General features: G+C 45.0%; 1 protein-coding gene across 1 annotated transcript in view; it reads left to right on the forward strand.

Annotated features, from left to right (window-relative positions):
- Positions 1-24,495, forward strand: part of BMP7 (bone morphogenetic protein 7) — a gene marked incomplete at its 5' end in the record, with an annotated part of 42,861 nt that extends 18,366 nt beyond the window's left edge. The window contains 6 exons of the mRNA XM_082292936.1: positions 5,458-5,650; positions 15,760-15,908; positions 19,079-19,276; positions 20,498-20,574; positions 21,218-21,328; positions 21,857-24,495. Coding sequence (XP_082149062.1) covers positions 5,458-5,650; positions 15,760-15,908; positions 19,079-19,276; positions 20,498-20,574; positions 21,218-21,328; positions 21,857-22,006 — 878 coding nt within the window. The 3' untranslated portion in view covers positions 22,007-24,495. The remainder of the gene's footprint in view (positions 1-5,457; positions 5,651-15,759; positions 15,909-19,078; positions 19,277-20,497; positions 20,575-21,217; positions 21,329-21,856) is intronic.
- Between the last annotated feature and the right edge of the window lie 350 nt (positions 24,496-24,845).

Here is a 24,845-nt window from a genome sequence, read left to right on the forward strand (position 1 = left end):
AACAGTGCCCACTTTCTGTAGCTCTGCAGCTGTCGGAGGGAAGGCAGATAAAGGCTTTCCTACTCTCTAAACTCACCACACAGGTAGACTCTGAAAATCTGTTAGATCTTAATGCCAGAGTGTGGCAGATTTTTTTTGGCATCCAAATCTCTGAGGGGTTTCTCAGGCAATTGCTGATGGCTCAGCAGCAGCCTGGCTGAGAAGCTAAGGGAGGGGGTGTTGTCTTTTGGAATCTATTTTCCTTTGACTTATCTTTCAGTCTCAGGAATTCAGGACCTTTAATCTATTTGAGATTAAAGTCCTTTACAAATCCCTTCTGGCCTTTTTTGGGAGTGAAGAAGTTACAGACACCCTACTGCACATTCCTTCTGGTGCCTTTTTCCATTGTAAATGAGAAACAAGTAGCTCTAATTGTTGTAAGCACTACAATAAATGAGACAACTGCTCTCAAAGTGCCTCATAAAAACAATTAACATATTATCAGGTGAAAGCGTTAACAAGAAAATTTAAGTTTTTACTTGTTTATATATTAAAATATATTCTTAAGTGCATCACCCGAATGTGCCAAGGAGGAAGAGGTATGGAATTACCAAAGCTTTCCCAGTCTGGCAACCTGAGAACAGAGTCTATTCATCTGATGTTGACTTTCATTCTGCAAAAGAGTTTTTTGCATCTTCAGAAAACCAGAGCATAAAAATACCTAAGCACGTAGACTGGCCTCCCATAAAATCCATTGAAATTAGTGAAAATACTTCTATTGACTTCCCTGGAGTTTAGATTAGCTCTTTAATATTTCGGCAATAATTACTTTTTAACACTGTCATTCTTGGGAAAAAAAAAAATCTTGCTGTGATTCCCTGGTCCTTTGCTCAGCATGTGGGGCTGGTGCTCGACACCGTGCTGCTCTGCTGGGTTCCAGGGCTGAGCTGGGAAGGGTCGGGAGAAGTAACAACACTGCAAGCTATGCCTTAACATAATCCTCACTGCCACATGGCAGGCCTTGCCTACCAGCAATCCCTGAGACAAACCCAGAGGTCCAACCAGTGTTTGCAGAACTAGCTCAGGTTGGCTTTGCACTTGCCAGCAGTGATTTACAAAGGAGCTGAAGACAGTGGGGGCACTTGTTTCTAATCTCAACATACTTTTGCTGTGAAAGTGACCAAACGTGGGATCCGTTTAAGTTTCCCAGCTTTATGCTGATTTGTCATTTGCTTTGGAAGTTTGGGCACAGGGGGTGATAAATCAGGACCACAAGGTTTTCTGTCCAACATTATTTTTTGGTACTGGCTTCATCTCTGTTGCTCCAAGTTCTAAATATCAACAGCTACACTTTTTTATCCCTGTATCCTAATGTTTTTAAGTGCTGTATCTTCAGCACATGTCAGAACAAGCACCCAGTATTTGTTGACATTTTATCTCTAGCTTTCCCATATTTTTGCATCTGATACCTGGCTGCTTCACACCTGAGCACATGTATCCATCCTGTTTTCTTTTAACCATCCCTGTCGTTGCACAACCATGTCCTGCCCCCTCTTGCATCACCATCAGGCCACAACAGAGGCTTGGAGAGACAAAGGACTTCAGAGAGCTGGGAGCCCTCTCTGTATCAGATAGAGCAGCACTCAGATCCTGCACAGATAGGCAAGGCCAGACTTTCAAAGGTGCTGATCTGACTTGCATATTTGTGACAGGTGTGGCCAAGTTACTGATAACCACCAGCCTGAGATATTCCTTGTTTTGGCTGCATCACCTTAATTGTCCCTCAGGATTTTTGGTGTCTTGCTTGTTTTCTCATGCATCTGATGTCCTCCTCCATCCCACAGCTCTCAACTCCCATTGTCTCCACCTTTCCCTTCCCAAAGGACTGTGCCAGAGGGAGTGTCTGATGATCCTCATCCACCATAGCTCCGGCTGACTGCCCCACTCCCCATGCCAAGAGTTATTTTACACCAGCAAGTTTTGAACCCTGTGTTAAATTAGGCCAGAATTTGTCTGCAGTGGTTGTGCCTCCAAAATGCAATACTGCTTCTAAGAGTGAGGAGAGCCTCATGTTTACACATATCACCTGTGAGTGACTTTGGATTGTTTTTTAAGGAGAGGAAATCCACTGTTTTCCCACAGTTAAGGCACACAGTCTGTTTCATAGCAGAATTATATTTCAAGGGTGTTCTTCCTTTTCCTATTTTACAACCTTTGATTGCACATCCAGAGCTTTGGCTTCCTCTCCAAGCAGCTGCCTTGCCAAGGCATTTGAATTGTGAGCTGGAATTTCCAATGTTTGAAATTAGCATCTGGGCTAAAACCATTCACCAAAGCCTTTGGGTAGCAGATTTGTGAGAATTCTGGGCCCGGGATGAAGATGAGTTGAAGTTCTGTGGGCAGAAGGGCTATGAAGCATATCCAGCAAATAGTCAAAATGCTTGATGTCTTTTAAGGGAGAATTTAACACTGATTTAACATTAATGGCTGACAAACAGCTGAGACTTAGTCCTTCAAGAATGACCAAAAGGTTCTTGTGTCATTGTGTCAATAGGGATCGTGGATTTTATAAACCTAATGGAGGAACTGCAGTCACATTCAAAGAGCTGCAGCAATTCTCCTGACTGTTTCAGTGAACATGTAAAATACCACTGTTCCCCCCTGCCTTTTTTTTTTAGCACTCCCCCCACTCTCCCCCTTCCAACTCCTCAGGTAATTAACTGGAAATGACCCAGTTGCAGCACTGTCAAAGGTCTAACACCCATCAAACCCAGGAAACTCAGGCTCCTTGAATGCTCCCCTGCTTACCCTGTGCTGTTGTGCTTAAGGTATTCCAGGGGTCTACAAAAAGTGCTTGATCAGATATACTGTACCATATGTTCCCACATACCAACACACAGCAGCATGACTTAGGGATAGGATTTCAGCCTTCATAATGAAGAGTCTTACTTTTATGAGTTCGAGTCAGACCCTTAACGTTATTTTAACATAGATTTTGGTGTTTAATTATGTAATAAGATTTACTGCAGTCATCTAACAGATGTTGATTCAGGGTCAGTGTTTCTCATAAATTAGTTCTGAAAGGATTTGTTACTTCTGGGTCAGCAGATAGGTCCAGAGTGCAAAGAAAAAGGGGAAAAACAATAAACACTGAGTTGAAGGGTTTCTTGGGATTCTTTCTTCAGTTACATATCCACATATTTTCATGATCTTAATGACTATAGCCACAGGAATGTTTGCTTTAACACTAAAGATGGCTCAGGCCAAAACCCTATATCCAAACATCTGCAAAGCATGGGAAAGTTCAAACTTTGGGGCTCTTTATTTTATGACCCTGGCTGTTAATTTTTCATACTAACACGACACATTTTTTCTAGGGCTCAGCAGTGGGAATTGCTGTGAACTTTAGCAGCACCCCAAAAAGTTTCATCTTCATGTGCTTGTTGTCAGACCTTGTGCATAAAGTGCAGCTAAAGGCCAGTGTTGGTTGATGCAGTTGTCATCACACACATACTGAAAAACTGCACCCACCTTCCTCTGGAAATTCAGCCTTCCAGTGTCTTTGGAAGCAAATCATGTTTGTACATCCTACTGCTAACAGCTGCAACTAAAACCACACAGTTTTATACTCATTCTTCTACAGTTGTGGTTAAAGGAGTGATTCCATATTAAAGTATTTTTTCATTCCCTTTTAATTTAGGTGCAGACAAATTCCTTTAAAACTGAAATCATGCTCTTTATATCTTATTCTATTAGGAGTACTTTGGAGGAAAGGGATTGAGGCACATTTAATAGTGTTGCTAGCACGTCCAGGGCAGTTGTAGCCTGCCAAGTCTTCTACAAGCATGGGTGAATACTCACAATATTCCCCCACATCAGGGTATGAGACACTGAATGTTGTCCCTGAGATGTTTTAGTAGAGGTGCAACAGAGACTGCTCAACCTATAAAACCATTTGCTGAACTTAATCACCTTTGTCTTGGAAAGTTTGGAGGTTTCATACCTAAAAACTCCTCTAAGATGAATCCCAGCTGTGAGTAAGAGCTCTGAAGCATCTCCCTGAGCAGCAATCACACAGTGGCAAACTGGACTCCTCACAGAAGGGATGTGAGAGAGGAGGAAGAGTCCATGGCCAACGGCTGAGCCTCGGCCAGCAAAGCAGCGCTGAACCTGCTCTGTGCTTGGACACAGCCCCACTCCCAGAGCCTCCCCACGCTCTGTCCCTGCCACAGGGACACCCTGGCCAGCACTGATCTGCAGTTGTACCATGCAGCACTGTAAATTTAAACAGCACTTTCCAGACTCAGGCTTGAAACTCCTCTTTTTCAGGAGTAATTCCCTCTAAGTCAATGGATTTACACAATGGATTTGCTGCTGCCAGAAGAAAATCAGGCCTGTAGAAAGACACACATTCTTTGCCAAGGAAATCTCAGAGCTAACTACTTGAATTGTGCAGTCAAGCTGCAGGGAGGTCAAGTGGACAGACGACAGGGCTGGGACATATAGGAAGTTCCTGGTTCAAACCTCAGCTCTTAAAATGTCATGCATTGTGACCTTGGGCGAGTCAGTTCATCCCCTTATTACCTCCGTTTCCCCCTTTTCCTTTGTCTGACTTGTCTGTTTAATTTGGAATTTGTTCCAAGAACGGTGCCTTGCCTCATGTGCCGGGCTGGGGCAGTGACACCTCACCTCCCCTTTGCTGGAGGACTGGCTTGAAGTCTTTGTTTCCTCCAAACAGCAACCCCCTGCTTCCGTACCCACGAGCAGGGCTACACGAGACCATCAGCTGTCCATCAGGGGACAGGCAGACCTGTCACCCCGTGGGATAACACACATCCCAACACTGGCCTGGGAGGATCTGGCACTTGTTATTTCACAGTCAGGGCTGGGAGGTAGAAGAAGGTCCTCAATTTGAGCAGTTTCTTCACAGCCCTGATCACTAAAGATCCTTTAAAATGAAAGCTTTGACCCTACAGAGAGGAGCTGTGGGCTTGTGGGGAGTTCAGCTGGCACCAAATGTGGGACACTGGCATGAAGAGCTTCAAGGGCTGGAATTTGTGTCTATAGCGTGTGGATATGTGTGTGATTGTCAGAAGCAGAGCCAGGCCAAGAACCAGCACTCCTGAAAAGCCCCATCTGTTTGTCTCAGCTCCTTCCCACAGCAGCTTGGTCGTTATCGGTGGCAAATGTCCAGAGTCACTTGTCACGCACAAAGCTGCCAAAAATCCTTGAAACACAATGGCCCCCTGAACCAGCCAACCATAAAACAGTTCCAAAGAGAGTCTGATAAACACATATATGCCTGTAATAGCCCAGATATGGGCAGGTATTTCCTACGTGCTTTAATGAACTGAGCAGCCCGTGAGATGCTGCAATCAGATATTCCTGCCCTTTTCTGTTGTGGCAACTTGCGAGCGTGTTTGATGGCGAGGGGAAGGGGAACAAAGCAGGTGGCTAATGGGCTGTTTTCTGTTTCAGTGGAGCATGACAGAGAGTTTCACCATCAGCGCTGCCACTACCGAGAGTTCAGGTTTGATCTCTCCCGAATCCCGGAGGGAGAGGCGGTGACGGCGGCAGAGTTCAGGATTTACAAGGATTACATCCGCGAGCGCTTCGACAACGAAACCTTCCAGATCAGCATCTACCAGGTCCTGCAGGAGCACCCGGGAAGGTGAGCGACCCACAGAGGGACCCTGGTGAAAGCACAAGCACAGTTTGTTCCTCCAGGGAGTCACATCCAGTGCTTTTAGAAGTCTTGGTGCCATCAGCAGGAGCGGCTGGGTTTGATACCAGGGCTGTGCAGGGGATCCCAGCCAATGCTGCTGCAGCAGCCACACAGCTCCTGTGTGTGGTGACACAGGGACAGGTGCCCTGTGAGCCTGCCCGTGCCCCAGGGAGCACCCCCAGCACTCCTGCTCTGGGTCTGGGAGCACTCAGTGCCTTGGCTGCGTGCTAGTGCAGGAAAACTATCATAAACCAGGAATATTTCAAGATTTCTGGAACTACTCCCCCCTTCCTCCTGCCTCCGATGGATCCTGAGGTGGCAAACCCAAATGCTTCCTTTGGAACTGTAGCTTAATTACTAGCCCTTATTATCATAGGCATCCGAGCTCCCTAATTAACAAAGACAGACAACACCATGCTTTTTATATTGACTGATTGTGTTGCATGTGCAAAACTACAAGATGAGCTATTAAATCCCTTCCAAGCAATTATTAATGTATGCCAAGCTCCCTGACAAATCCTCCAGGGAACTTGAATAAGAACATATGTTCAATTTTCTCATCTGGTTTTAGTTCCAATTAATCAGCAGTCCCAAACCACTTATCAAAGGCACTTAGTTTCACTTGCACATACTTCTTTCACGTACAAGTCCTACCAAAAGTGAGATTGCATTTATTTTTGCGAAAAGTATTTACAGTCACATTCTAGTCAGAAGTTACTCTTTAGGACTACTAAATATGGGCTAATAATACTACAGTTCTAATTTAGGTTTATGAAAAGAGAAACACTAGGGATTTAAAAAGTGAAAAGTCCAAAAGGGTAAGAAAAAAAAAATATAATCAGGACTCTGGCTTTATAGTTTTATAAGAGCTAATAAAAATGCAAAAAAATTGAAATATGTCAGGAAACCTTGTCAACTTTTTTTAATGGTGAGGATTTCTACTGGTTTTGCTGGATGGTAAAAATGTTTAACTGCTGGTGTGTTTTCTTCCACATCTGAAATTCTGATTTTATAGCTTAAAACTTGCAGTTCTCCTGGCATTCCTAATGATGCAATTATTTGCAGTGTTTGGAGACTGTGCTAAAATTAATCTATTTTTATCAAACAGTAATAGTTCAAACTATGCATTTTAACCAGGTCTTCTTTAAATGGGAAGGCAGCAAGCCAGAACTGTGCACAGGACCCCTTACCTATCCTGCTTGCCATAAACATTTCAGTTTATTCTCTTGTTCCAGAGGCGGCAGCCTCCCTTTGATGTATTTCTTGAATAGATTGTTTAGGTACAAGCCTGCAGGGATGACTTTCCGCTCTTGGGAAGAGCAGAAACTGTAGATGTGTTGGCAGAGGAAGAGGCACCAAGCTGTGTGCCAGGGCACTGGGGAATTGCCAGAAACCAGGAGTAAATGACCTTCCTCATCAGGTGCCAGGGAAGTTCTCCCTCAGGTCCTGATGAGTGAGGTGCCCACTAGGAATCTTACTGACAGAGTCAGAATGAGATCTGATATCTTAATTTTACACTGGTGCATCCACAGGTTTGTTACAACTTTGTTTAGAGAGCGTGGCAAGTTGCTACTGGAGAGAGTTGTGTGTGGAGAAACAAAAGCTTCTGCAAACTGTCTCCTCCACTAATTCCTATTCTTAAAGGAAAAAAAATGTATGCAAAAGGCAGGCATATACATGAACCACTGTCTGGAAGAGGTGAGGAATCTTGCTAATTATACAGATGTTCCAGCTACAAGATTAGGTGCAATTTTACTGCATCATATTCACCACAGGAACACTATTTTTAATGAGTGTTCATGCATATCCTCCTTTTGCATACATTTTGGCACAGACTATGGCGAGTTTTGAACAGTTTGTCCTGAAAAAATATTACTGTTGGTTTGGATTGACCCAAGGTAAAAATATTGTCACTAACATTTGTAAAAATATTTGCTCTTTTTCTGCATTTTTCCACTGACATTTTCCACCCGGCTCTGTCACAGCCCAGTCATCCAAGTCAGTGTGTCATTGGGCAAGTGGAGAAAGAAAACAAACTCTCTCCAGTGTTGATCAAAAACCACCCGTTCACTTTGATGCTTCCTTGGCTGTTTGTCTCATCCTGAGCCGCTGGAAAGTCAGCCCCATCTGACGTTGTTAGCAACAAGAGCAAAACAAAGCCAAACCCTCCCCCCCACGCAGGCAGGGAAACCTCTGCTGCCTTTGGGTTTCCTTCTCCCAGGGCTCTTCTGCTGACACAAGAGCACTGCGGGAATTGCCTTTGGAGACCTGGAACACGAGGGATTCTCCAGGCTGGTGCTGCTCCTGTGCAGTGCCGGAGGCGCAGCAGCTCCTGCCAGGCTCCCGGGGCAGCTCAGCATCATCTCCCGCACAGCAGAGAGCAGGACAACATCCAGAGCCCCAGAACAGCACAGGGCGAGCTGGAAAGCCCAGGCTGAGGGTGACTGGGGAGATTTTCCTCTGTGAGGAGGCCAGGGGATATGCTGAAGGCAGGATTTGCAGTTAAACCACAGATGAGCCTCCAGTTTGGAGGGGGTGATGGTGCCCTCGGTTCACATGAACCAGAGGTATGAGCAGTTCAGCAGTTAATGACTTCACGAGTTCAGACAGGTTGGAGGTATCTAACCTCCAACATCTCTTGTGTGCTCTTCATTGTCAGTGAAAAATACAGGCTTAGGTGTTTCCAGAGCAACAGCTGCACCCCCACAGACTCTTCCTGAAATCCTGCCCCTCAACAGCACAAATGTTTGCAGGGTAGAAGCTCTCCCCCATCCACCTGCTCAACCTAACAACCCTGGCAGTAAAAATGGGAGCCCAGCCCTGTCCTTTGCAGCAGAGGAGATGCCACTTGGACTTTAACTACTAGAAATTATATCTCTGTCAGACTGAAGATATTGTTACAGGTCTTTGTAGGAAATCAGGCTAAATGATCAAATATCCTGACTTATCATTGCAAGGCAAGCTCTTCAAAGTGGCAACATCTCCTTGATGAAAAGGCATGCACAGCATTCTTTAGGCACAGGGCATCAGTTATTCACTTTAGGCAAACAAGTACATTCATGAACAAAAATGTCCCAAATATCATAAACATGAAAACAGTTGACGTTTTAACTGGTATAACATGTCTAAAAGCTTTCAAGTGCATAGCTCAAAGTCCAGTGACTCATGTCCAACTTCTGTTTGGGCTTCATGGCTCGCTCACCCAAGAGCATGAAGGGGTTTTACAGAGCCAGTGAGTGGCTTGAGAAGGGTGAGAGCAGCAGGGCATCCAGTCCCTGTTTGTGGTGATGAACCCTTCTCAGTGGGGGCTGAAGATGGCCTTTGGGGAGCCAGGTGCTGCTCAAGTCTCCTCCCTCCTGGAAAAAGGAGGGAAAGCAAAGCAGATCCCAGTGCTCAGTCAGGGCACCACCCTCAGTTTATTAACTTGAAGCTGCAGAAAAAATGCAGACTGTAGAGCTGCCCTAAACCTCAGAGCTGGATCCTGCTTTTCTGTCTGCACCTTTCGACGCTGAAATACCTCATCCCAGAGTTGCATCTCCTATTTCGTTGGATCCAGCACTTGCACTGCAGAGTGAATCCCAATCCCTTTGAAGTCAATGGGAGTTTTGTTACTGGAGAGAATAAAACCAGGTACTTGACCAGCCTTTGGTAATTGAAATGTAGTTGTTACACGTTCACTTTGTGGCCATTATGGATTTCACAGGCTTCAAAGGCAGTGATTTGAATGCTCATGTTACCAGCCCTACAGAAAAATCAAATCTTGCAGGATGCATTCCTGGGTCTGACTTGCAGCTGGAACGCTTTAGCTTGAGCTTCAAACTACACCACTGCTGCACCAGATCAAACCTGAGCCCCTCTCCAGACCCCTTTCTGCTGCTCATTGGAGTCTGGTTCCGTGTTGTGGGTTGAAACTTGTAATTCTAGTACCTATGAAAGGCTAAGGCCCACCCAACCCATAAAGCAGATGTGCCTTCTTTTTGGAGCTTTTTTAAGTACCAGTGTGATTGTTCTGGGGATGGTGCAGCACAGCAGTTTGACTTAATGATGTGCCCCAACACCCTGACAGTATCTGCAAATACTGACAATTATTTTGATTATAGTTTTTTGATGACTTATCTGCAAGCCAGTTGACAACTACATTCATCTCTCAGCAAGTAGCAAGGGAACTTCAGCCTGGAAATCCTGCAGCTCTCCAAGAACAGAGCTGTATCTGGTTTTCCCCTTCAGACCATTCCTAAAAGCCACTGCAAAACCTCTGACAAATCTTGAACTTAGCAAGGCACAACCCTTCACAGGCACTTGAGGAGCTGCAGGAGGCATTTTGCACACCCCAGTGGGTCCTTGCTGGGGTAAGTGATGCGCTAATGAACAGCCCTTCAGTGCTGAACAGAAGCAGCTGTATAGAAAGTGTCAGAGATGTGTGTATAAACTCATTTCTCTCAGCACTGTTTGTACAAGAGGCTTCATGTTTAGGAAACATGTTGCATCTCACTAACAAACTCCCATTGCCACTTTTAATCAGCCTTTGAGACCTAGATCTTATCCTTCTCCTACACTGTAGGAAAGGCAGCATGGCTACTAGAAGCACTAGAAGAATCTGCTGAAATTTTAAAGTGAATTTAATTTTTCCCTAGATTCAACAGAATTTACACAGATCTGTCTCACTACCAACACACCCAGTTTTCAGACCAGTCCTTGGAAAACACCTCCACCAAAATGTATTCCTGCTCTGGACATCCATTCACCTGGCAGAGCCCCCGGGCTATGTTTGGTTGGTGGCTCCTGCCCGGGCCATGGGGAGGGCTTTTGTCAGTGGGGAGAGCTTTTATCAGTGGGGGGAGCTTTTATCAGTGGGGGGAGCTTTTATCAGTGGGGAGAGCTTTTATCAGTGGGGAGAGCTTTTGTCAGTGGGGAGAGCTTTTGTCAGTGGGGAGAGAGAGGGATCCCAGGCACAGGGAAGGGAAGGTGTGGGAGGAGGGCTGCATCAGGTCTGTGTAAAGAGGGTGTTGCAAACGTGCCAGGGAGAGGCCCAGGGAGATCCTGGGGCCCTCTCAAAGTAGGAAAGTCTGAAAAATATTTTCCAAAGCTTGTCTTTGGACAGCTGCAGCTGACTTTAAGCAATGACACCAAGCAAACTGGAATCTGGATATGGGCAGGTTTTTAATCCAAACAGATGTCTTCTAACCCCACATCTCCTCTCACCCTCCCAGGATGCACTTTTTGCCTTCTCCTCCCTCCTTCTCCACCTGCTCAAACCTGGATGTGAATAACCCCCTTCCCTCCATGCCAGCTCTGTCCTTGGGCTGCCTGCTGGAAAACTTGCACGGTGCCTGTGACCCAAACAGCCGCTCTAGGGTTAGAATATGAGTCAGGAGGAGAGGATTGTGCTCCTGACTTAGACGCTGTGGTTTACATGCTGAATCAATGAGAATTCAACATATCCATGCCTCAAGTGTTTCCTACTTTAAAACAGAAGCAGGAGGGTTAACCCACATTTGTAAAGCCATTCAAAGGCTGTTGCAAGGTGTAACTGTATGGTTACTGATAGGCTGGTAATTCCTGCGGGTAGCAGGGAGGGGTCAGGGCAGCACAAGAGCCAGGTGGGCTCTTTGGGCTGGGGGATTACCTGATGCAGGCAGGGGACAGCAGTGCTGCTGCCAGGGCAGGGCCAGGAGAGCCGGGGCTCTGGGGCTGCTCCCAGCACAGGGTGCTTGCTGGTCACAGAAATCACCTTGTCTTGCAGTGTAATGGAAATTGCCAAGAGTCACCTTCACTGCTGCTGCCTGTCCTTTTCCCCTATTTTTATCCCACTTGGAAGTGCTCATTAGTGTTTACTACTGCTTGTCAAGCAGCAGCTTGAAATAACAGGGCTGACGAGGGGGATGGGGACAGTGAGTGAAGAAAACAGACATAAAAGCAGGGACTGTTTGGCAAGAGGACTGTCCTAAAATAGTGTAGACCTTACAACATTATAGTCTATAAATGTAGAGTTTCATCTCCCGTTCTCTTGCTAATGAAATAGAGAGATATGATAGAATTTCTAGCTCTCATGTTTTCACTGAGTCTTTCTCTCTCTTGTCCATGTTCTCCTTGTGCCCCAGCTCACCAAGGCAGGCAATTAGGGCAGGTGCTGCACTTCTCATTTTTGCATATGTTTCTAGTGTTTATGGCTTCAAACCAAACTGCATCCTAGAGACTGAAAAAGTTCCCCAGCAAAAAGCAAAGAAGCCATACGTACTATTTTCATGAAGCTTCATGGTTGTTAATCCTTTCTCTTATTTTAGCATTGCTGTGTTGCAACATGGTAACTCCCTTACAATTTCCTTTCAGGATACTCTTCCCTGCCTTTTCTGTACTTGTGTTCTCTTATTTCTGTGCTCGTCTCCACAGTCCTCACTTCTTCCAGCCCTTTTCTCTTTCACTAAACATTTGCAATCCCTTTCCTTACCGCCATCAGCCCTTTGGCAGCTCAGCCCTTCCACCTCCATAGCTCCAGCTGCTTCCCAGACACGATCTCACATGCATCCTGCCCAGCCACCCTCACGCTGCAGTTCTTGTTACTCACCCCTGAGCCCAGAAAACAAGTTCACTGAGGAAGTCTCACAGACCACACAGCAGTTATATGACCTGTACACAAATTTTTGGGAGTTCTTTCTAATGGGAGGTGACTCTCCTGTCTGGCATCCAGGGCCAGACACTACCAAAGACATTAGCAGGCAAATGTCAACCTCCTGTCGTCATCTCAGGCTCCACTGCAAGCCTGATACTTGAGAAAACCGAGCAGAAAGCCCCAAATTTTATCATTGCTAAGAGCTCTGACACTCCCGCTGATGTCAGTTCTTTGAACGCTGAGCCATTTTGATGTGGTCTCCACAAAACATACTTGTGGTCTGGATCCAGACTTCGTACTTTATGTAACTCTAATCTAGACATTAACATTTCCATGTCCCAGCTTAATTTTTTGTAAAAGGAGGATCATGTGCCTTTCCTATCTCTTGCTCTGGTAAAAGGCTCAGTACAGTTTCTTGCATGAACTGAAGTCCTGAAATGAAGGGGCTGAATGCAGGGCCAAGGAACCAAAGGGTTTTTTTGCCTCCTCGTTGCAGTGCCATCATTCACATTGCTCCAAGAACACCCTCTGTGAGTACAGAGTTGGTAGGTGAGGCACAAGAGTGAGATGTGCACTAGAAACCTTTTCTCTTTGTGCTCAGATCTTTATCTCACACCTGAAACCCAAACCAGCCACTTTAGTTAGACTAAACCAGCACTATCTTCTGTGGCAAGTCATTAGATGGGAGCCCTCAGAGCAAATGTTGTTTAAGTCTTAGCAGAATAACATTTCTTTGCTGTGTTTACTATGTCTTGTCCAACAAGGATATCTCAAGGGCTGGCTGTCTATTAGCTGGTGATTTAGTGCTGTTTGCCCTGTCTTTGGAGAGCAGGACATTCTACTTAAAGGAGGTTGTTCTTTTTGAAAAGAACAAGAGGTTTCTTTTCACTGGAACAGGAGCCACAATCTCAGGAGCCTCTGCTTGCAACACCAGTGAGGTTTTGCATCCCCTCCCTGGCCACTGCTGGTGGGCCAGGGCGGAAAATGCTAATCCAGGAGGGCTTGGACTCCTCCAAAGAGCATCTGACATGGGGCTTTTTTGGGGTCCAAATGTTCCAAGTGTGTGTGGGAAGGACATTTCCCTTTAGTGGGTCCCTTTGATCTCTCTCACTTCGGGCTTCCCCTCCAGGCCTATTGTTTGCACATTGCTGTAACTACAGGAAAACAAACGCATTATACAATTTCCCAGACTGACTCACCCTGGTACTTGATGCCTCATGTTGTCTGGTTACCCCGATTGCATCATGTCAGCATGGGAAGCTTAAAGGCTGGTTTTTCTGAGTAATAATACTGCAGTTGAGCAGTAGCTAAAATTAAAAAAAAAATTACCATTATTGCTACTATCATCAACCTGCAAACTACAAGGGGGGAAAAACCAAGCAAGCCAAGTCCCTGTTAACTAAACCTTGTGTGAATCATGAGTTCCAGTCAGGGGCCATGCTTAAATAATGTAGTACGTGAGAATGAAAACCCTTTACTCCTGGAAACTTGGCCTCAGCCACTGGAACAGGCCAATCCATGCAACTCCCTCATCCCTGGCTCCTCTGGGATGTGTTTGGTTCAGTGTGTTGTAAACAGGGAAGGGTGGGAGGTGTCCTGTGCTGTGGGAACAGGGCCATTGCTCCTGGGTGGGGATGAAACCCCAGGAAATTTGTCCCCTGGTTAGAGTTCAAGCATCTTGCATTCCTGTAACTAATGTGAGAGGGGTTATCCGTCCTCTTTAACTTCAGCTTTCCTGGGAGCACTCGGCAAAGCTGACTGAGCTCCCAGCACCTGCATTGAGCCTCTGCAGTGCTGCACCACAGCCCCTTCCTGAGCCACCCACTTTGGCTTCCAAACAACCACTGAAACCCTCCCACAGGATCCCCTCTGCCTCAGCAAGGAAGTGGTGCAGCAAGTCCAGTTCTGATGTAGGGCTTCTTCCACAAACCAGAACTTTGCTTAAAAGCAAGCACTGCTTGCACCCTGAGCAGCACCAGCTGCGTATTCAGCCATGGGGTATCCAAAGCTATCCTGCTTTAGGGAGGAAACACAGAATCCTCCTCTTGCACACCCTGGGATGTGTGCTCACGTGCTCTGCAGGAACTCATTTCAGAAATTTAATTTCATGTAAGGCAGCACAGAGTCAGAGGTGGGTGCTGACATCCCTTAGCTCACAGAGGAAAGCCATCATCTCTTACACACAAAGGTTGAAAGGAAAGCTAAATAGTAAAAGCATTGCAAAAACCCTTCCTGTTCTGTGTGGGACAAAAGCTTCTAATTTCTTGGTATCTCACAGGGAAAAGAATCATTCAAAGCTGTGAGTCAAAAGCCTTTGTGCCAACAGCTCTCCTCAGATTCAGTTCTGATCACTTGATGTTTCGTTCCAACAAGAGGCACTGTGTAAGCTAAGCTAAATATATATATTTGCACTGACAAATCCATAGTGACAAAGTTCATAAGACCTTCTTTAAAGCTTTGAGGATGTGATTAAAGGGTTTTTCAAGGATAGTTCTTCATTCAGAAGGATATAATTACAGTTGAACAAGTTATCATGTTTGTTCACTGTAGGTACAAAAGCAGCTCTTACAGGACTTGTCCAGACACTTCCACCATGTGTCTTTGTTCTTCTTTTAAAGTAATTTTTTATTAAAGAACTGCAACAGTATCAGTTTTTTTAAATCTGAGTTTTATCTCCTTCTTTTCTGATAAGAGAAGATTCCTTCCTCTACAGAACCTGTGTTTTCTCAAATTTTAATTCTTCAGAAATTTGCCAGGAAACATCTTGTAAATCTGAAATAATTTCACCTTTTTCAAAAGGACAGAATCCTCTCTATTTAGGATCTTTTTCATTTTCTGATATTATTTCTTCAGCTCGAGTAACCCAGCAGCAGCCTTTAAAAAAAAAACCCCAAGGAATGAATTGGAAAAAGATTGTGACCCACAATAGTGCAGACGATGACTGTGCAGAGGGTGATTGCCTCAATCAGTTACCTGTAACCTCAGATGAGCAAATTAAAAAAAACCAATTACATATGTTAATATATGCACACCAGTGTTCCAGCTGGCTTGCACCAACGCTACAATTACGCATAAAAGTCAGGAAATTATGTATGGAAAGGCTAACGAGCACCACTGTCTGCCCAATTACCAGGTTTGCATATGCAAACAGTAATTCTGCAGATCTGAGCCTGGCAAGCGTTTTTTGAAGGTGCATCAGGAGCTCAAGGTTAACTGTAACAGCAAAGTAACCCCAAACCACCTCAACTCTGCTTCAACCCATCCTCCTTTTTGTGAAGAGAAGAGAAGCTTCATCTGGGGGTGAGTAGAGGGGAGCACACACCAGCCCAGCTCCACCCGTCGCTGAAAGCCCAACCCCGTGCGCTGCCTAAAGGATGCCTATGGGTGCCTGTGGAGACTCCAGTGGAAATCCTGGCTAATTGGGAATTCTGCTTCTTTGTTTCAGGGATTCAGATTTGTTCCTGCTCGACTCCAGAACGATCTGGGCTGCAGAGGAAGGGTGGCTGGTGTTCGACATAACCGCAACCAGTAACCACTGGGTGGTGAATCCCCAGCACAACCTGGGCCTGCAGCTCTCCGTGGAAGGGATTGATGGTGAGTGTCACACACCAGCAGCAACCAGGGAGTCTCTGTTTCAGGTACATGAGTCTCAGCCAGGGGAAACCCCTAAGCATTCAGCGCTCTTTCCTTCGAATAGGATTTCTTAAGCACGTTTTTCCTGGTTTTGCCTAAGAAAACAGCCCATAGACATATAGGATGTTAAGGATGTACTCAGATGCTGTAGCAGGCTGGTGAGCTGCCTGCAGTCATTCCAGTATTAGCTGAGCACACATCCCCATCAATTAGTGTATACACTGCTGGCTAATCTGCAGATAATACAATCCAGTCAAGAAAAGAAGAATAAACTTTGCTGTGTGCAAAAAGGCACAGCTGAGTGATGTAGGGGGCTGCTGTCCATTGGCACAGAAGTCCTTTCCAATTCAGAAAACAGCCAGGAACTACTTGAACTTCCTTTGTGTCAGTAAAAATGGTTGATAAAGTCATACTCGGTCTGGACTCCGCAGTCTGCAGTGTATGGTACAAACCTGTGAGGTTTGGGAGTGGGTGGGAAGAGCTGGCTCTGAAACATGTCCAGAAAGGAATCAGGCAGGGAGTTTTTCTAATCAGACCTTAGCTAAAAAGTCATGCTGCTTTGTCTCAAAATTAGGACTCCCAATGCTCACTTGGAGATTTGTGCAAATATCCTGGATTTTCTAGGGGTTCCCAGGACCTGGGACCATCTAGAACTGCCTGACTGCCCCACAGGAGTAGTTTAAGCAAAAACCACCTAAAAACTACTATAAATATTCTGAATGTAGTTATCTAAGGATATGCTTTCATTCTCCAGATATGCATCTGTGATACTACTTGCTCTTGGTTTTCATGCAACACTTGCAGATTTCCAGTAAGCAGCATTTTGCATAAAGACTCTGCAAAGTGGTTTTGGAGCAGGCAACCTAGAGAGTCATTTACATGAAAAGGTGATTTAACTCATGTGAGACTGCACAGAGAGGTGCACAGGGTTTGTTTTAACCTGCCCTTTCTGAGGGATCAGTGAATGCAGAAACCCGAACACAGATGCAAGGAAGCAGCTTCACCGTGGAAGTTACTAGTGCCCACCCCAAAACCAGACACCTTTTGCCATCTTTGGACAAAGATTCAAATTCAACCTGATTTACAAGTTAATCTTAACTCTTAAAGGACAGCCAAGACTGGTTTAACCCCTTTTCTTACAATTGTCCTTGTTTTTAGTTTCCGGTTTGCCTCCTAAATGAAACACCTGGGAGCACAGGATTTGTGTTCCTGATCATGGCACATTTGTTCAACTGTGGTTCAAATACAAAAACACCATCGAGACCCAGCCCAGAGTCCACAGAAAAGTGCTAGCTGGAAGTAGGCTGAGTATCTCTGAGCACTATGGATTCTACAGTCTCACACTCATACTCTTCTGCTGATGAAGCCTTATTTCTCTGTCCTCCCCCAGCCTCACCTCGTGATTTTACAGCAAGAGTCAATCTTGGTTTTGAGCATAAGTAGGAAAAGGAAGCTGATTTATAAATGTGTTACAGATTTCAGTGCAGGCTTTTCAGGATCCTACAAGCAGGGAAGTGCTGCAGCCTTGTACGCACTTAGGGTCATCCTGTCTGCTCTGCTGCAGCAATTAGAGGTGGACCCTTGCAAACACAACCAGACCTATCACAGACAGAGCTTTCAAAGATATAAACAAACTCAGCTAGACTTCTCAGGACTGCATAAAGAAACCATATTCCTAACTTGAGTCAAATAACAGATGAGAATGCACTTATCACTGGGAATTTCTGATTTCACCCCTTTGCAAAGTAACTTGCTGCTTTCTCCAAATGGATTAACAAAATACGTTGATCAGCCTGTCATTAAAAGTTAGAAAAGCCAACTGCAGTGTTTAAAAAGTAAATACAGCGATACAGGGGCTGATTGTCTGCTTGTCTTCTGTAACCAATTTCCCTGGCAGCAAACATTTGCACTCACATTTTTCCACCGTACACATGAATTTTTCATTTTATTTTGAATGGCAAAGACATGTCCTTCCTTGCTCCCCAAGTTTCATTTTGGATTTAGATCAACTGTGTGCACTAACAGCTGCTTTTACACTTGAACTTCATATGAAAATCATGTGCTGTAAGCACAGCAGGATTTTGATGCAGCGTTGTATGCTTGGGCAATCCTCAAGGCTTTAGGTGAAGTAAAAAACCAAAATAAATCAACCCCCAACCCTTCTTTGTATTTGCTGTTACATAATCTGTAATCATAAAGCAAATACAGTCTACTTTTAAAAAGTCATACAAAATAAGTGACCTGAGAGCCCCTTGCCCTGCTCTTCCTGGCCAGGCTGCCTTGCAGGGCTTCTCCAAGAAAGTGTCAGCTCTCCTTTGCACGTTTGATTTGTGGGTGACAAGGTGCAGCTCTGTCCTTAGCAAAAGGATCACAAAGCTGTTAACATAACTTGGACCTAGCAGCAGCACTCAGTAGCTTGGGACAGTATAATCCTGGATATCACCTCTGCATCTCACAGCAGCACCCAGACAGCAACAGGGAGAAACATTAAATTTCCCACTGCCTTGCTTTTTTTGTAAATAATTGATTTAATTCTACAGACAAACCAACTAATTGTCTTTTAGCAAAAATCAAATAATTCTAAAGCCCAAGATGAAGGACATATGGATGATAATCAAGGTTTTGTATAAAGTTATCGGGTATGGTGGTGGCAAGAAGCAGCAATAAGCAAAATGTCTTTAAACATTTGTTTCTCTCAGCTGAAGTTTATCTGGAACTCTGTCAGCATTTCATACAAGGCATTTTTATTTTAAGCTAATAACCTTCCAGTGGGAATTTAATGTTCCTATGGGCTGAGTTTTATGGTTCCTTTTATAGGATCACTTCAAATTATAGGTTGGTGAACTTAAAGAAACCCCTCTAAAGAATGCAGGAAAAGTTAATGCTGAGCGGATTTGGGTAAAATAATTATATGTAGGACTATTTTACGTGACTTTTACACACAGATATGAAATGAATTTAGCTGTGGTGAGCTGCTCTTGTCAGACGCAGCTTTACCCATTAAGTCCAGGTCCCTGTGAGTCGATGCCATGCTCAGGAGTGACCCTCCCCAGGCAGCAGCTCTGCCCTGTGTTCTCCTGGCTGCTGGCAGAGCTGCTGCAGGCTCTCTCATCAGCCTGTTGTGTTCCCAGGACAGAGCATCAACCCCAAGCTGGTGGGGCTCATCGGCAGGCACGGCCCGCAGAACAAGCAGCCCTTCACCGTCGCCTTCTTCAAAGCCACCGAGGTGCATCTGCGCAGCATCCGCTCCACGGGGGGGAAGCAGAGGAGCCAGAACCGATCCAAAACACCAAAGAACCAGGAAGCTTTCCGGGTGTCCAACATTGCAGGTACAGCACAGGCTCCGTGTTTCTGGGTGTGGGATGACATGGGAACTTCTTCTCCTACATGATCTCTTTGCTGTCACTTTGGTCCACCACCCGTTTGAGATTATTCCAAAATGCCAAGAAAAAGAATGTTTCTTAGAAGCAAAGTGAAATTGAGGGATTTCTTAATCCAAATTTTAAAAAAACCCCAAGCACCTAACCAGAAAAACTCCTTTTCTCTTGTGTGAAATAAATTCTCTTTTTGAAATGGAAGATCGTTACATTACAGCAATGAGCAAGTGATCAGCGGATCTGAATCCAAATGCTGTCCATTTTCAGGGCTTGGGATTTTAAGTTTAGCCCCTAAATAGTGTAGTAGTCCCAAAATTCTTGCACAGAAGAAGAAAACCCATTCATTCTCAGGATAACCACGGCTATTCTGGGGGGAGCTGTGCTTCCTAATTTGGAAGAAAACTCCATCAGGCATTTGAAATAGAAATGTGGCTTAATTATGTGATACCTCAGAGTAATGGGCCCTTGGTGATGGTCCCAGCATCAGGGCTGGCTCTGCTGAGGCAGCAGCAAATTCCAGCTGCTTCTGGGAGTGTCTCACTGAATGGAAGGGGAGGTTGTGAGAGGCAGAAGGAGAAGAAAAACACAGCTTCCAATCATATTTCTATAGAATCATTAAGGTTGGAAAAGACCTCCAAGATCATCAAGTCCAACATTTGACCAATTCCCACCTTTTCAACCAGCCCAGAGCACTGAGTGCCATGACCAGTTGTTTCTGAAACACTTATAGGGATGGGGACTCCACCACATCCCTGGCAGCTCCTTCCAATGCCTGACCACCCTTTCAGTGAAGAAATTCTTCCTGAGCCATTCCTCTACTTGGGTCTTCAGCTCAGGCTACATGGCCAGGATAGACACAACATCAAAACTGCACTGATTCTCCTTTTGTGTGTAGGCAGTAATAAAACAGATCTGCATGTTGCTATTAGGATGGCAGAAGAAGCCCAGGGGAAAAAAAACAAAGATGAAAAAACTACTTTCCCAGACCTTTTTTGGTTTTGCACAAAAAAGCCAGAAGTGCATTTCATCAATGAACCCAGCCACTATTATATGACCAAAACAGCTAAAAAAACCGCTGTAAGTGCACCAGATGAGCAGTGGTGCCTCGCTCCCTGCTGAGGGCTCTGGGTGCTGGGGCAGCCCAGCCTCATGGCCACCATTGTCCCCTGACAGAGAACAGCAGCAGTGACCAGCGACAGGCCTGCAAGAAACATGAACTCTACGTCAGCTTCAGGGACCTGGGGTGGCAGGTAAGGGCTGGGCGTGACCGGGCTGTGACAGGGTTGCCTTGGCTTCTCACTTATCTGCAGCAGTGAGATCAAGCCACTAACTGGATTTTTTATCTTAGATCCTGAGAGGAAAAATATTGTCTACAGCCTTTAGCATGCTTAAGTGCTTCTGCTAAGTTGGATGTACAAATATTTAGTGTGAGACTGGCTGGAAGCTCAACACACTCAGGTCCTTTTGAGGAGCTGTGGCCCTGCAGGTCCTCTGGCAGTGCTGAAGGCACACACAACTCTCCATTTTCATCTGCCCATTCTTTTAGACCTGGTTAAAGACATTTTCCTTTCTGAAAGCTTGTGTCTGCACTGTGTTTCTGGTTGAAGTGATCCTTGTGGACAGCCAGGAGGACACTGCTGAATGGATAAACAGCCAAACCCAAATGTTCAGCTACTCTGTGGACACATTTGCAATGTGGGATGTGTCCCTCCGGGAAGAGCAGGCACTTTGGAGGCCTGTAAGAGAGCTTTAGAAAGGCCGGGGGGGCCGATTTTTATTTTGCAGGCCACTGTAACTGTGCATGGATGTGTGAATGGATAGATTTATGTGCTGGTTGGCTTTTTGTTTCACTGCATTTCTTTCTCCACAATCTAATGGCTTCAATTTAATCAGGACTGGATCATTGCTCCGGAGGGCTACGCTGCCTATTACTGTGAAGGAGAATGTGCTTTCCCCTTGAACTCCTACATGAATGCTACAAACCATGCCATTGTACAGACACTGGTAGGTGCAGCCTGTCTCCTGACCTGGGGTAACATCTGACAGGTGCTACTCAGAAATAAATTTACACACAGAAGGGTCTCCTAGCTAACAAGGGAGGGAAGGTCTGCCTTAGCTCATAAAGTGCCTGCAGCATCTGGCTCCACATGTCTGGCTGAGTGGCCTGAAGCAGTAGCTGGCCAGAAATGACCCTGCCTTTGCTGCAGGCATTGGCAGGCTCTTTCTGGTTTGCAAGAGCCCTGTGATAGTGTAATGGGGGTTTAGTCCCACTGCATGGGAAGGAAGGAACAGGACATGAGCCCCACTATCAGCATCTCTCCTGGGAAAACTCTGTAAGGATCCACTCTGTGCTGCCACCAAAAGTGGATTTGGGGTCAGGCTGAGGAAGGGGTCTGTGTATCCCAAAGTTACACAGCTCAGCTGCTGTCTGAGGGAGGGTATGGGACAGGCAGAAGGTTGCCCAGGAAAGAAGAATATGGGGGAGGAGAGGGGAAAAGTAAATCTTAACGTGCCTTTACTTTCATTCCCCAGGTTCACTTTATAAACCCAGAGACTGTGCCGAAACCCTGCTGTGCTCCTACACAACTCAATGCCATCTCAGTGCTCTATTTTGATGACAGCTCCAATGTTATCTTAAAAAAATACAGGAACATGGTGGTACGAGCATGTGGCTGCCACTAGATTTGTAGGAAAGAGAAAGACGAAAGAAAAAGAAGTTATTTGTAAAGAGTGAGTTTGTATGGCTGTGTGGGGGAGGGGGAAAGGTTGGTGCTCCAGCCATGGGTTTAAAAAAATCCCAAACCATTTTAGGACCAGGCCTCTGGAAGTTCAGACAATGGAACAGTTTCTGAATCTAAAGAGACATTTGAACACATTTTGTTTTAGTTTATAACAGACAATGAGCTTGTAAACTGAAACAAGCCAGAGAAACCGTTTAAAACCAAATCTGCTTACAAAATTGGCTCCTACAGTACATACTTTTGCAAACGAGTCTTTCTGGAGATTGCAAACTCACCAGTGTTGATTGTGAGTAAAACAGTAATAATCTATCCAAGGTGAGACTGTGCTGTGACTAATAAGTGTGTGTAGTTCCTGTAACACGGTTTGCAATAAAATAAGTGAACAAAATATACCTGGAGTGAACAGGTATTTTGTTAGAGAATCATTGCTTCCACCCCTCTGCTTCAGTTTCATAAGCAAAACGAAGGATGAATTACATGCAACTTCCAGTTTCAAACTACAGTAGCAAAAGCTGGATGTGGATTGACACAAATTCAAAGGACAGATTAGGCTAAGAAAAAAAATCAAGTGGCAAGCAAAAGACTGAAGAAAAGTTCTTCAAAGAGCAAGAATTTTGGGGTGTACTTTTTTCTATCAACAAGGAAGGAAATTTCCTCTTGCAGCCAGAAAGTATTTGAATTTGCATTGAACTTGAAACAGGAAAGCAGCAAAATGCTGAGAAGCAGGGATTAAACCTAATGTTTAGCTGGGGTATCCTAAGCAGCTACAGAGCTGTAACTAAAGATCCTGCTGCTGTGTGGAAAATGTCCACCGACTTCCCTGAGGGAACAAGTTCCAACACCTTCCTGAGAACACAGAGGCTCAAGCACAGAAGGTGCTGTGAGCTGGGATGTCCCACACAGACTGGGAACCAGCTAGGAAACCTTCCTTCCTGGGGTCAGTGCTTCTGATAAACCTCCTGCTCTGTTGGCTTCACCTCAAAAAAACCCCAAAACAATCCCTTTCAAGGGCCACCAAGAAGCTGGAACAAGAAGCAAGAAAATGTCCCCTCAAGGCTTGTATTTTTCCTTCTTTTAAAGTCACAGGTTACACAAACATCACACTTAAGTAATTAAGGCTCAATTAAAGTTGTTGCAAAGAAGAATGCAGAGTTGCAGTAACCAATCATAAACAAATCCCCCACTTTGGCACGCATCAAAGTAGGATTGGCTTAAATTCCACCACGGAGATAAAAAGAAAATAATGCCCAGTAAAACACCATGTCCAGCACACCCAGCTCTAAATCTCCAAACTCCAAAAAGCTAAACCTCCAACAGATGGGTCCAGGACATCGCCAATCCCTGGAGATGGGTCTCTGCTCAGTGAGGAGATGGGGAGATGCAGCCACAGTGGCGTCTTGGCTCCCTGTCTTGCCTTAAAGGAGGGTTCAGAGAAAGAAGATAAATGAAATTCTGGACTTCACTCACTACTCTTCTCCCTTTAAGTCACAGATCAAATCCAGACCAGATACCTCACTTTAAAAAGAATAAGCAAAGGAAGAAAAAAACCCCAACTGTCTATGAAATAAATTGGAAACTTGTTTCTGATGGCCTAATTCTCATCTCATTTAAGTAAATTGGTGTTTTCTCAGCAGTTTTCTCAGTAGCAGGATTAGGCTGATGGGAAAGGGGAAGTCCATCAACAACATTGGTAGGTTTTGGATGGAGGCCTTGGTGAGCAGCTGCCACGTTGCCAGATGTGCCTGGCATCCCACCCAGGCCACTCCAACATCTGCAGGAGCAGCCTGGCTGCAGCAGGCACACTCCACAGGCAGGGCTCCAGCAAACTCCCCACGGGGAGACTTTGGGCAAACGCAGCCAGCCACATGGCAGGACAACAGCTGAAGCCAAAAGTCCACCTCTCACAGGGCCTGCAGCCAGCACCATCCACCATCAGCAGCCAAAAGTGCCCTCAGTGCACCCCTGGTTTAGAGTGAGGAACTGAAATCACACAGATGGGAAACATCTTTTGACATTGTATACATATATACAGCAGTGCTTCTGTAAACCTCCTAAAGGAAGTGAAGGTGCTGCCTAGAAAGTTAAAAGCTAATCATGCCTGAACTTCCACTATTTAGTAGTCAAGGATTAGTTTTCTCTTGCGGGTGTTTCAGTGTTGGTGGTCGCTGCGTTGGTGTATTGCATTTTTACCTTGGGCCACGGTATCTTGCTGTATAGGACTCATATATTAAATATTATGTGGGGATTGTTTCTGTTTTGGTTTTTTGTTGTTGTTTTTAAGCATAATAACAGGATTTCTGTTGCTAGGCTCAACATCAGCTTCACTGTTTGTACATTTTTATGTAAATAGTTGTCACAAGCGGAAGAAGAATTATTTATTTCCATCTCTGAATTCCTTTTCAATCACATGCAGGAAAAATGATTCTCGGTTCCTAAACACATTTGTTTCCTTATTTAAGAAGATATTTATTAACAGTTGGCAAAAATGCATACACATTTCTGGTTCTTTTCATAGAGCAGTTGTCAGAAGCCTTTTTGTACAAACTAGTAAAATAAATCATTGCAACTTTACAAAAGACGTCCCGACGACATTGTGTATCTGTGTGGTTATTCTCCTTTTATTCAAAGAACCTTTTTGGCTGGGCAATATTTCATCTTGAGCCTCTGTTTTTGTGCAGCTCAATCTCTATGTACGGGCAAAACTGTCACATGTCATTATTTGGTGCAGCTCCTTTGGTCCAAATACAACAGGGAGGGAAGAATAGCAAAAATATGGATGT

Source organism: Coloeus monedula, assembly GCF_965178545.1.
Source record: "Coloeus monedula genome assembly, chromosome: 17".
NCBI classification, from domain to species: domain Eukaryota; kingdom Metazoa; phylum Chordata; class Aves; order Passeriformes; family Corvidae; genus Coloeus; species Coloeus monedula.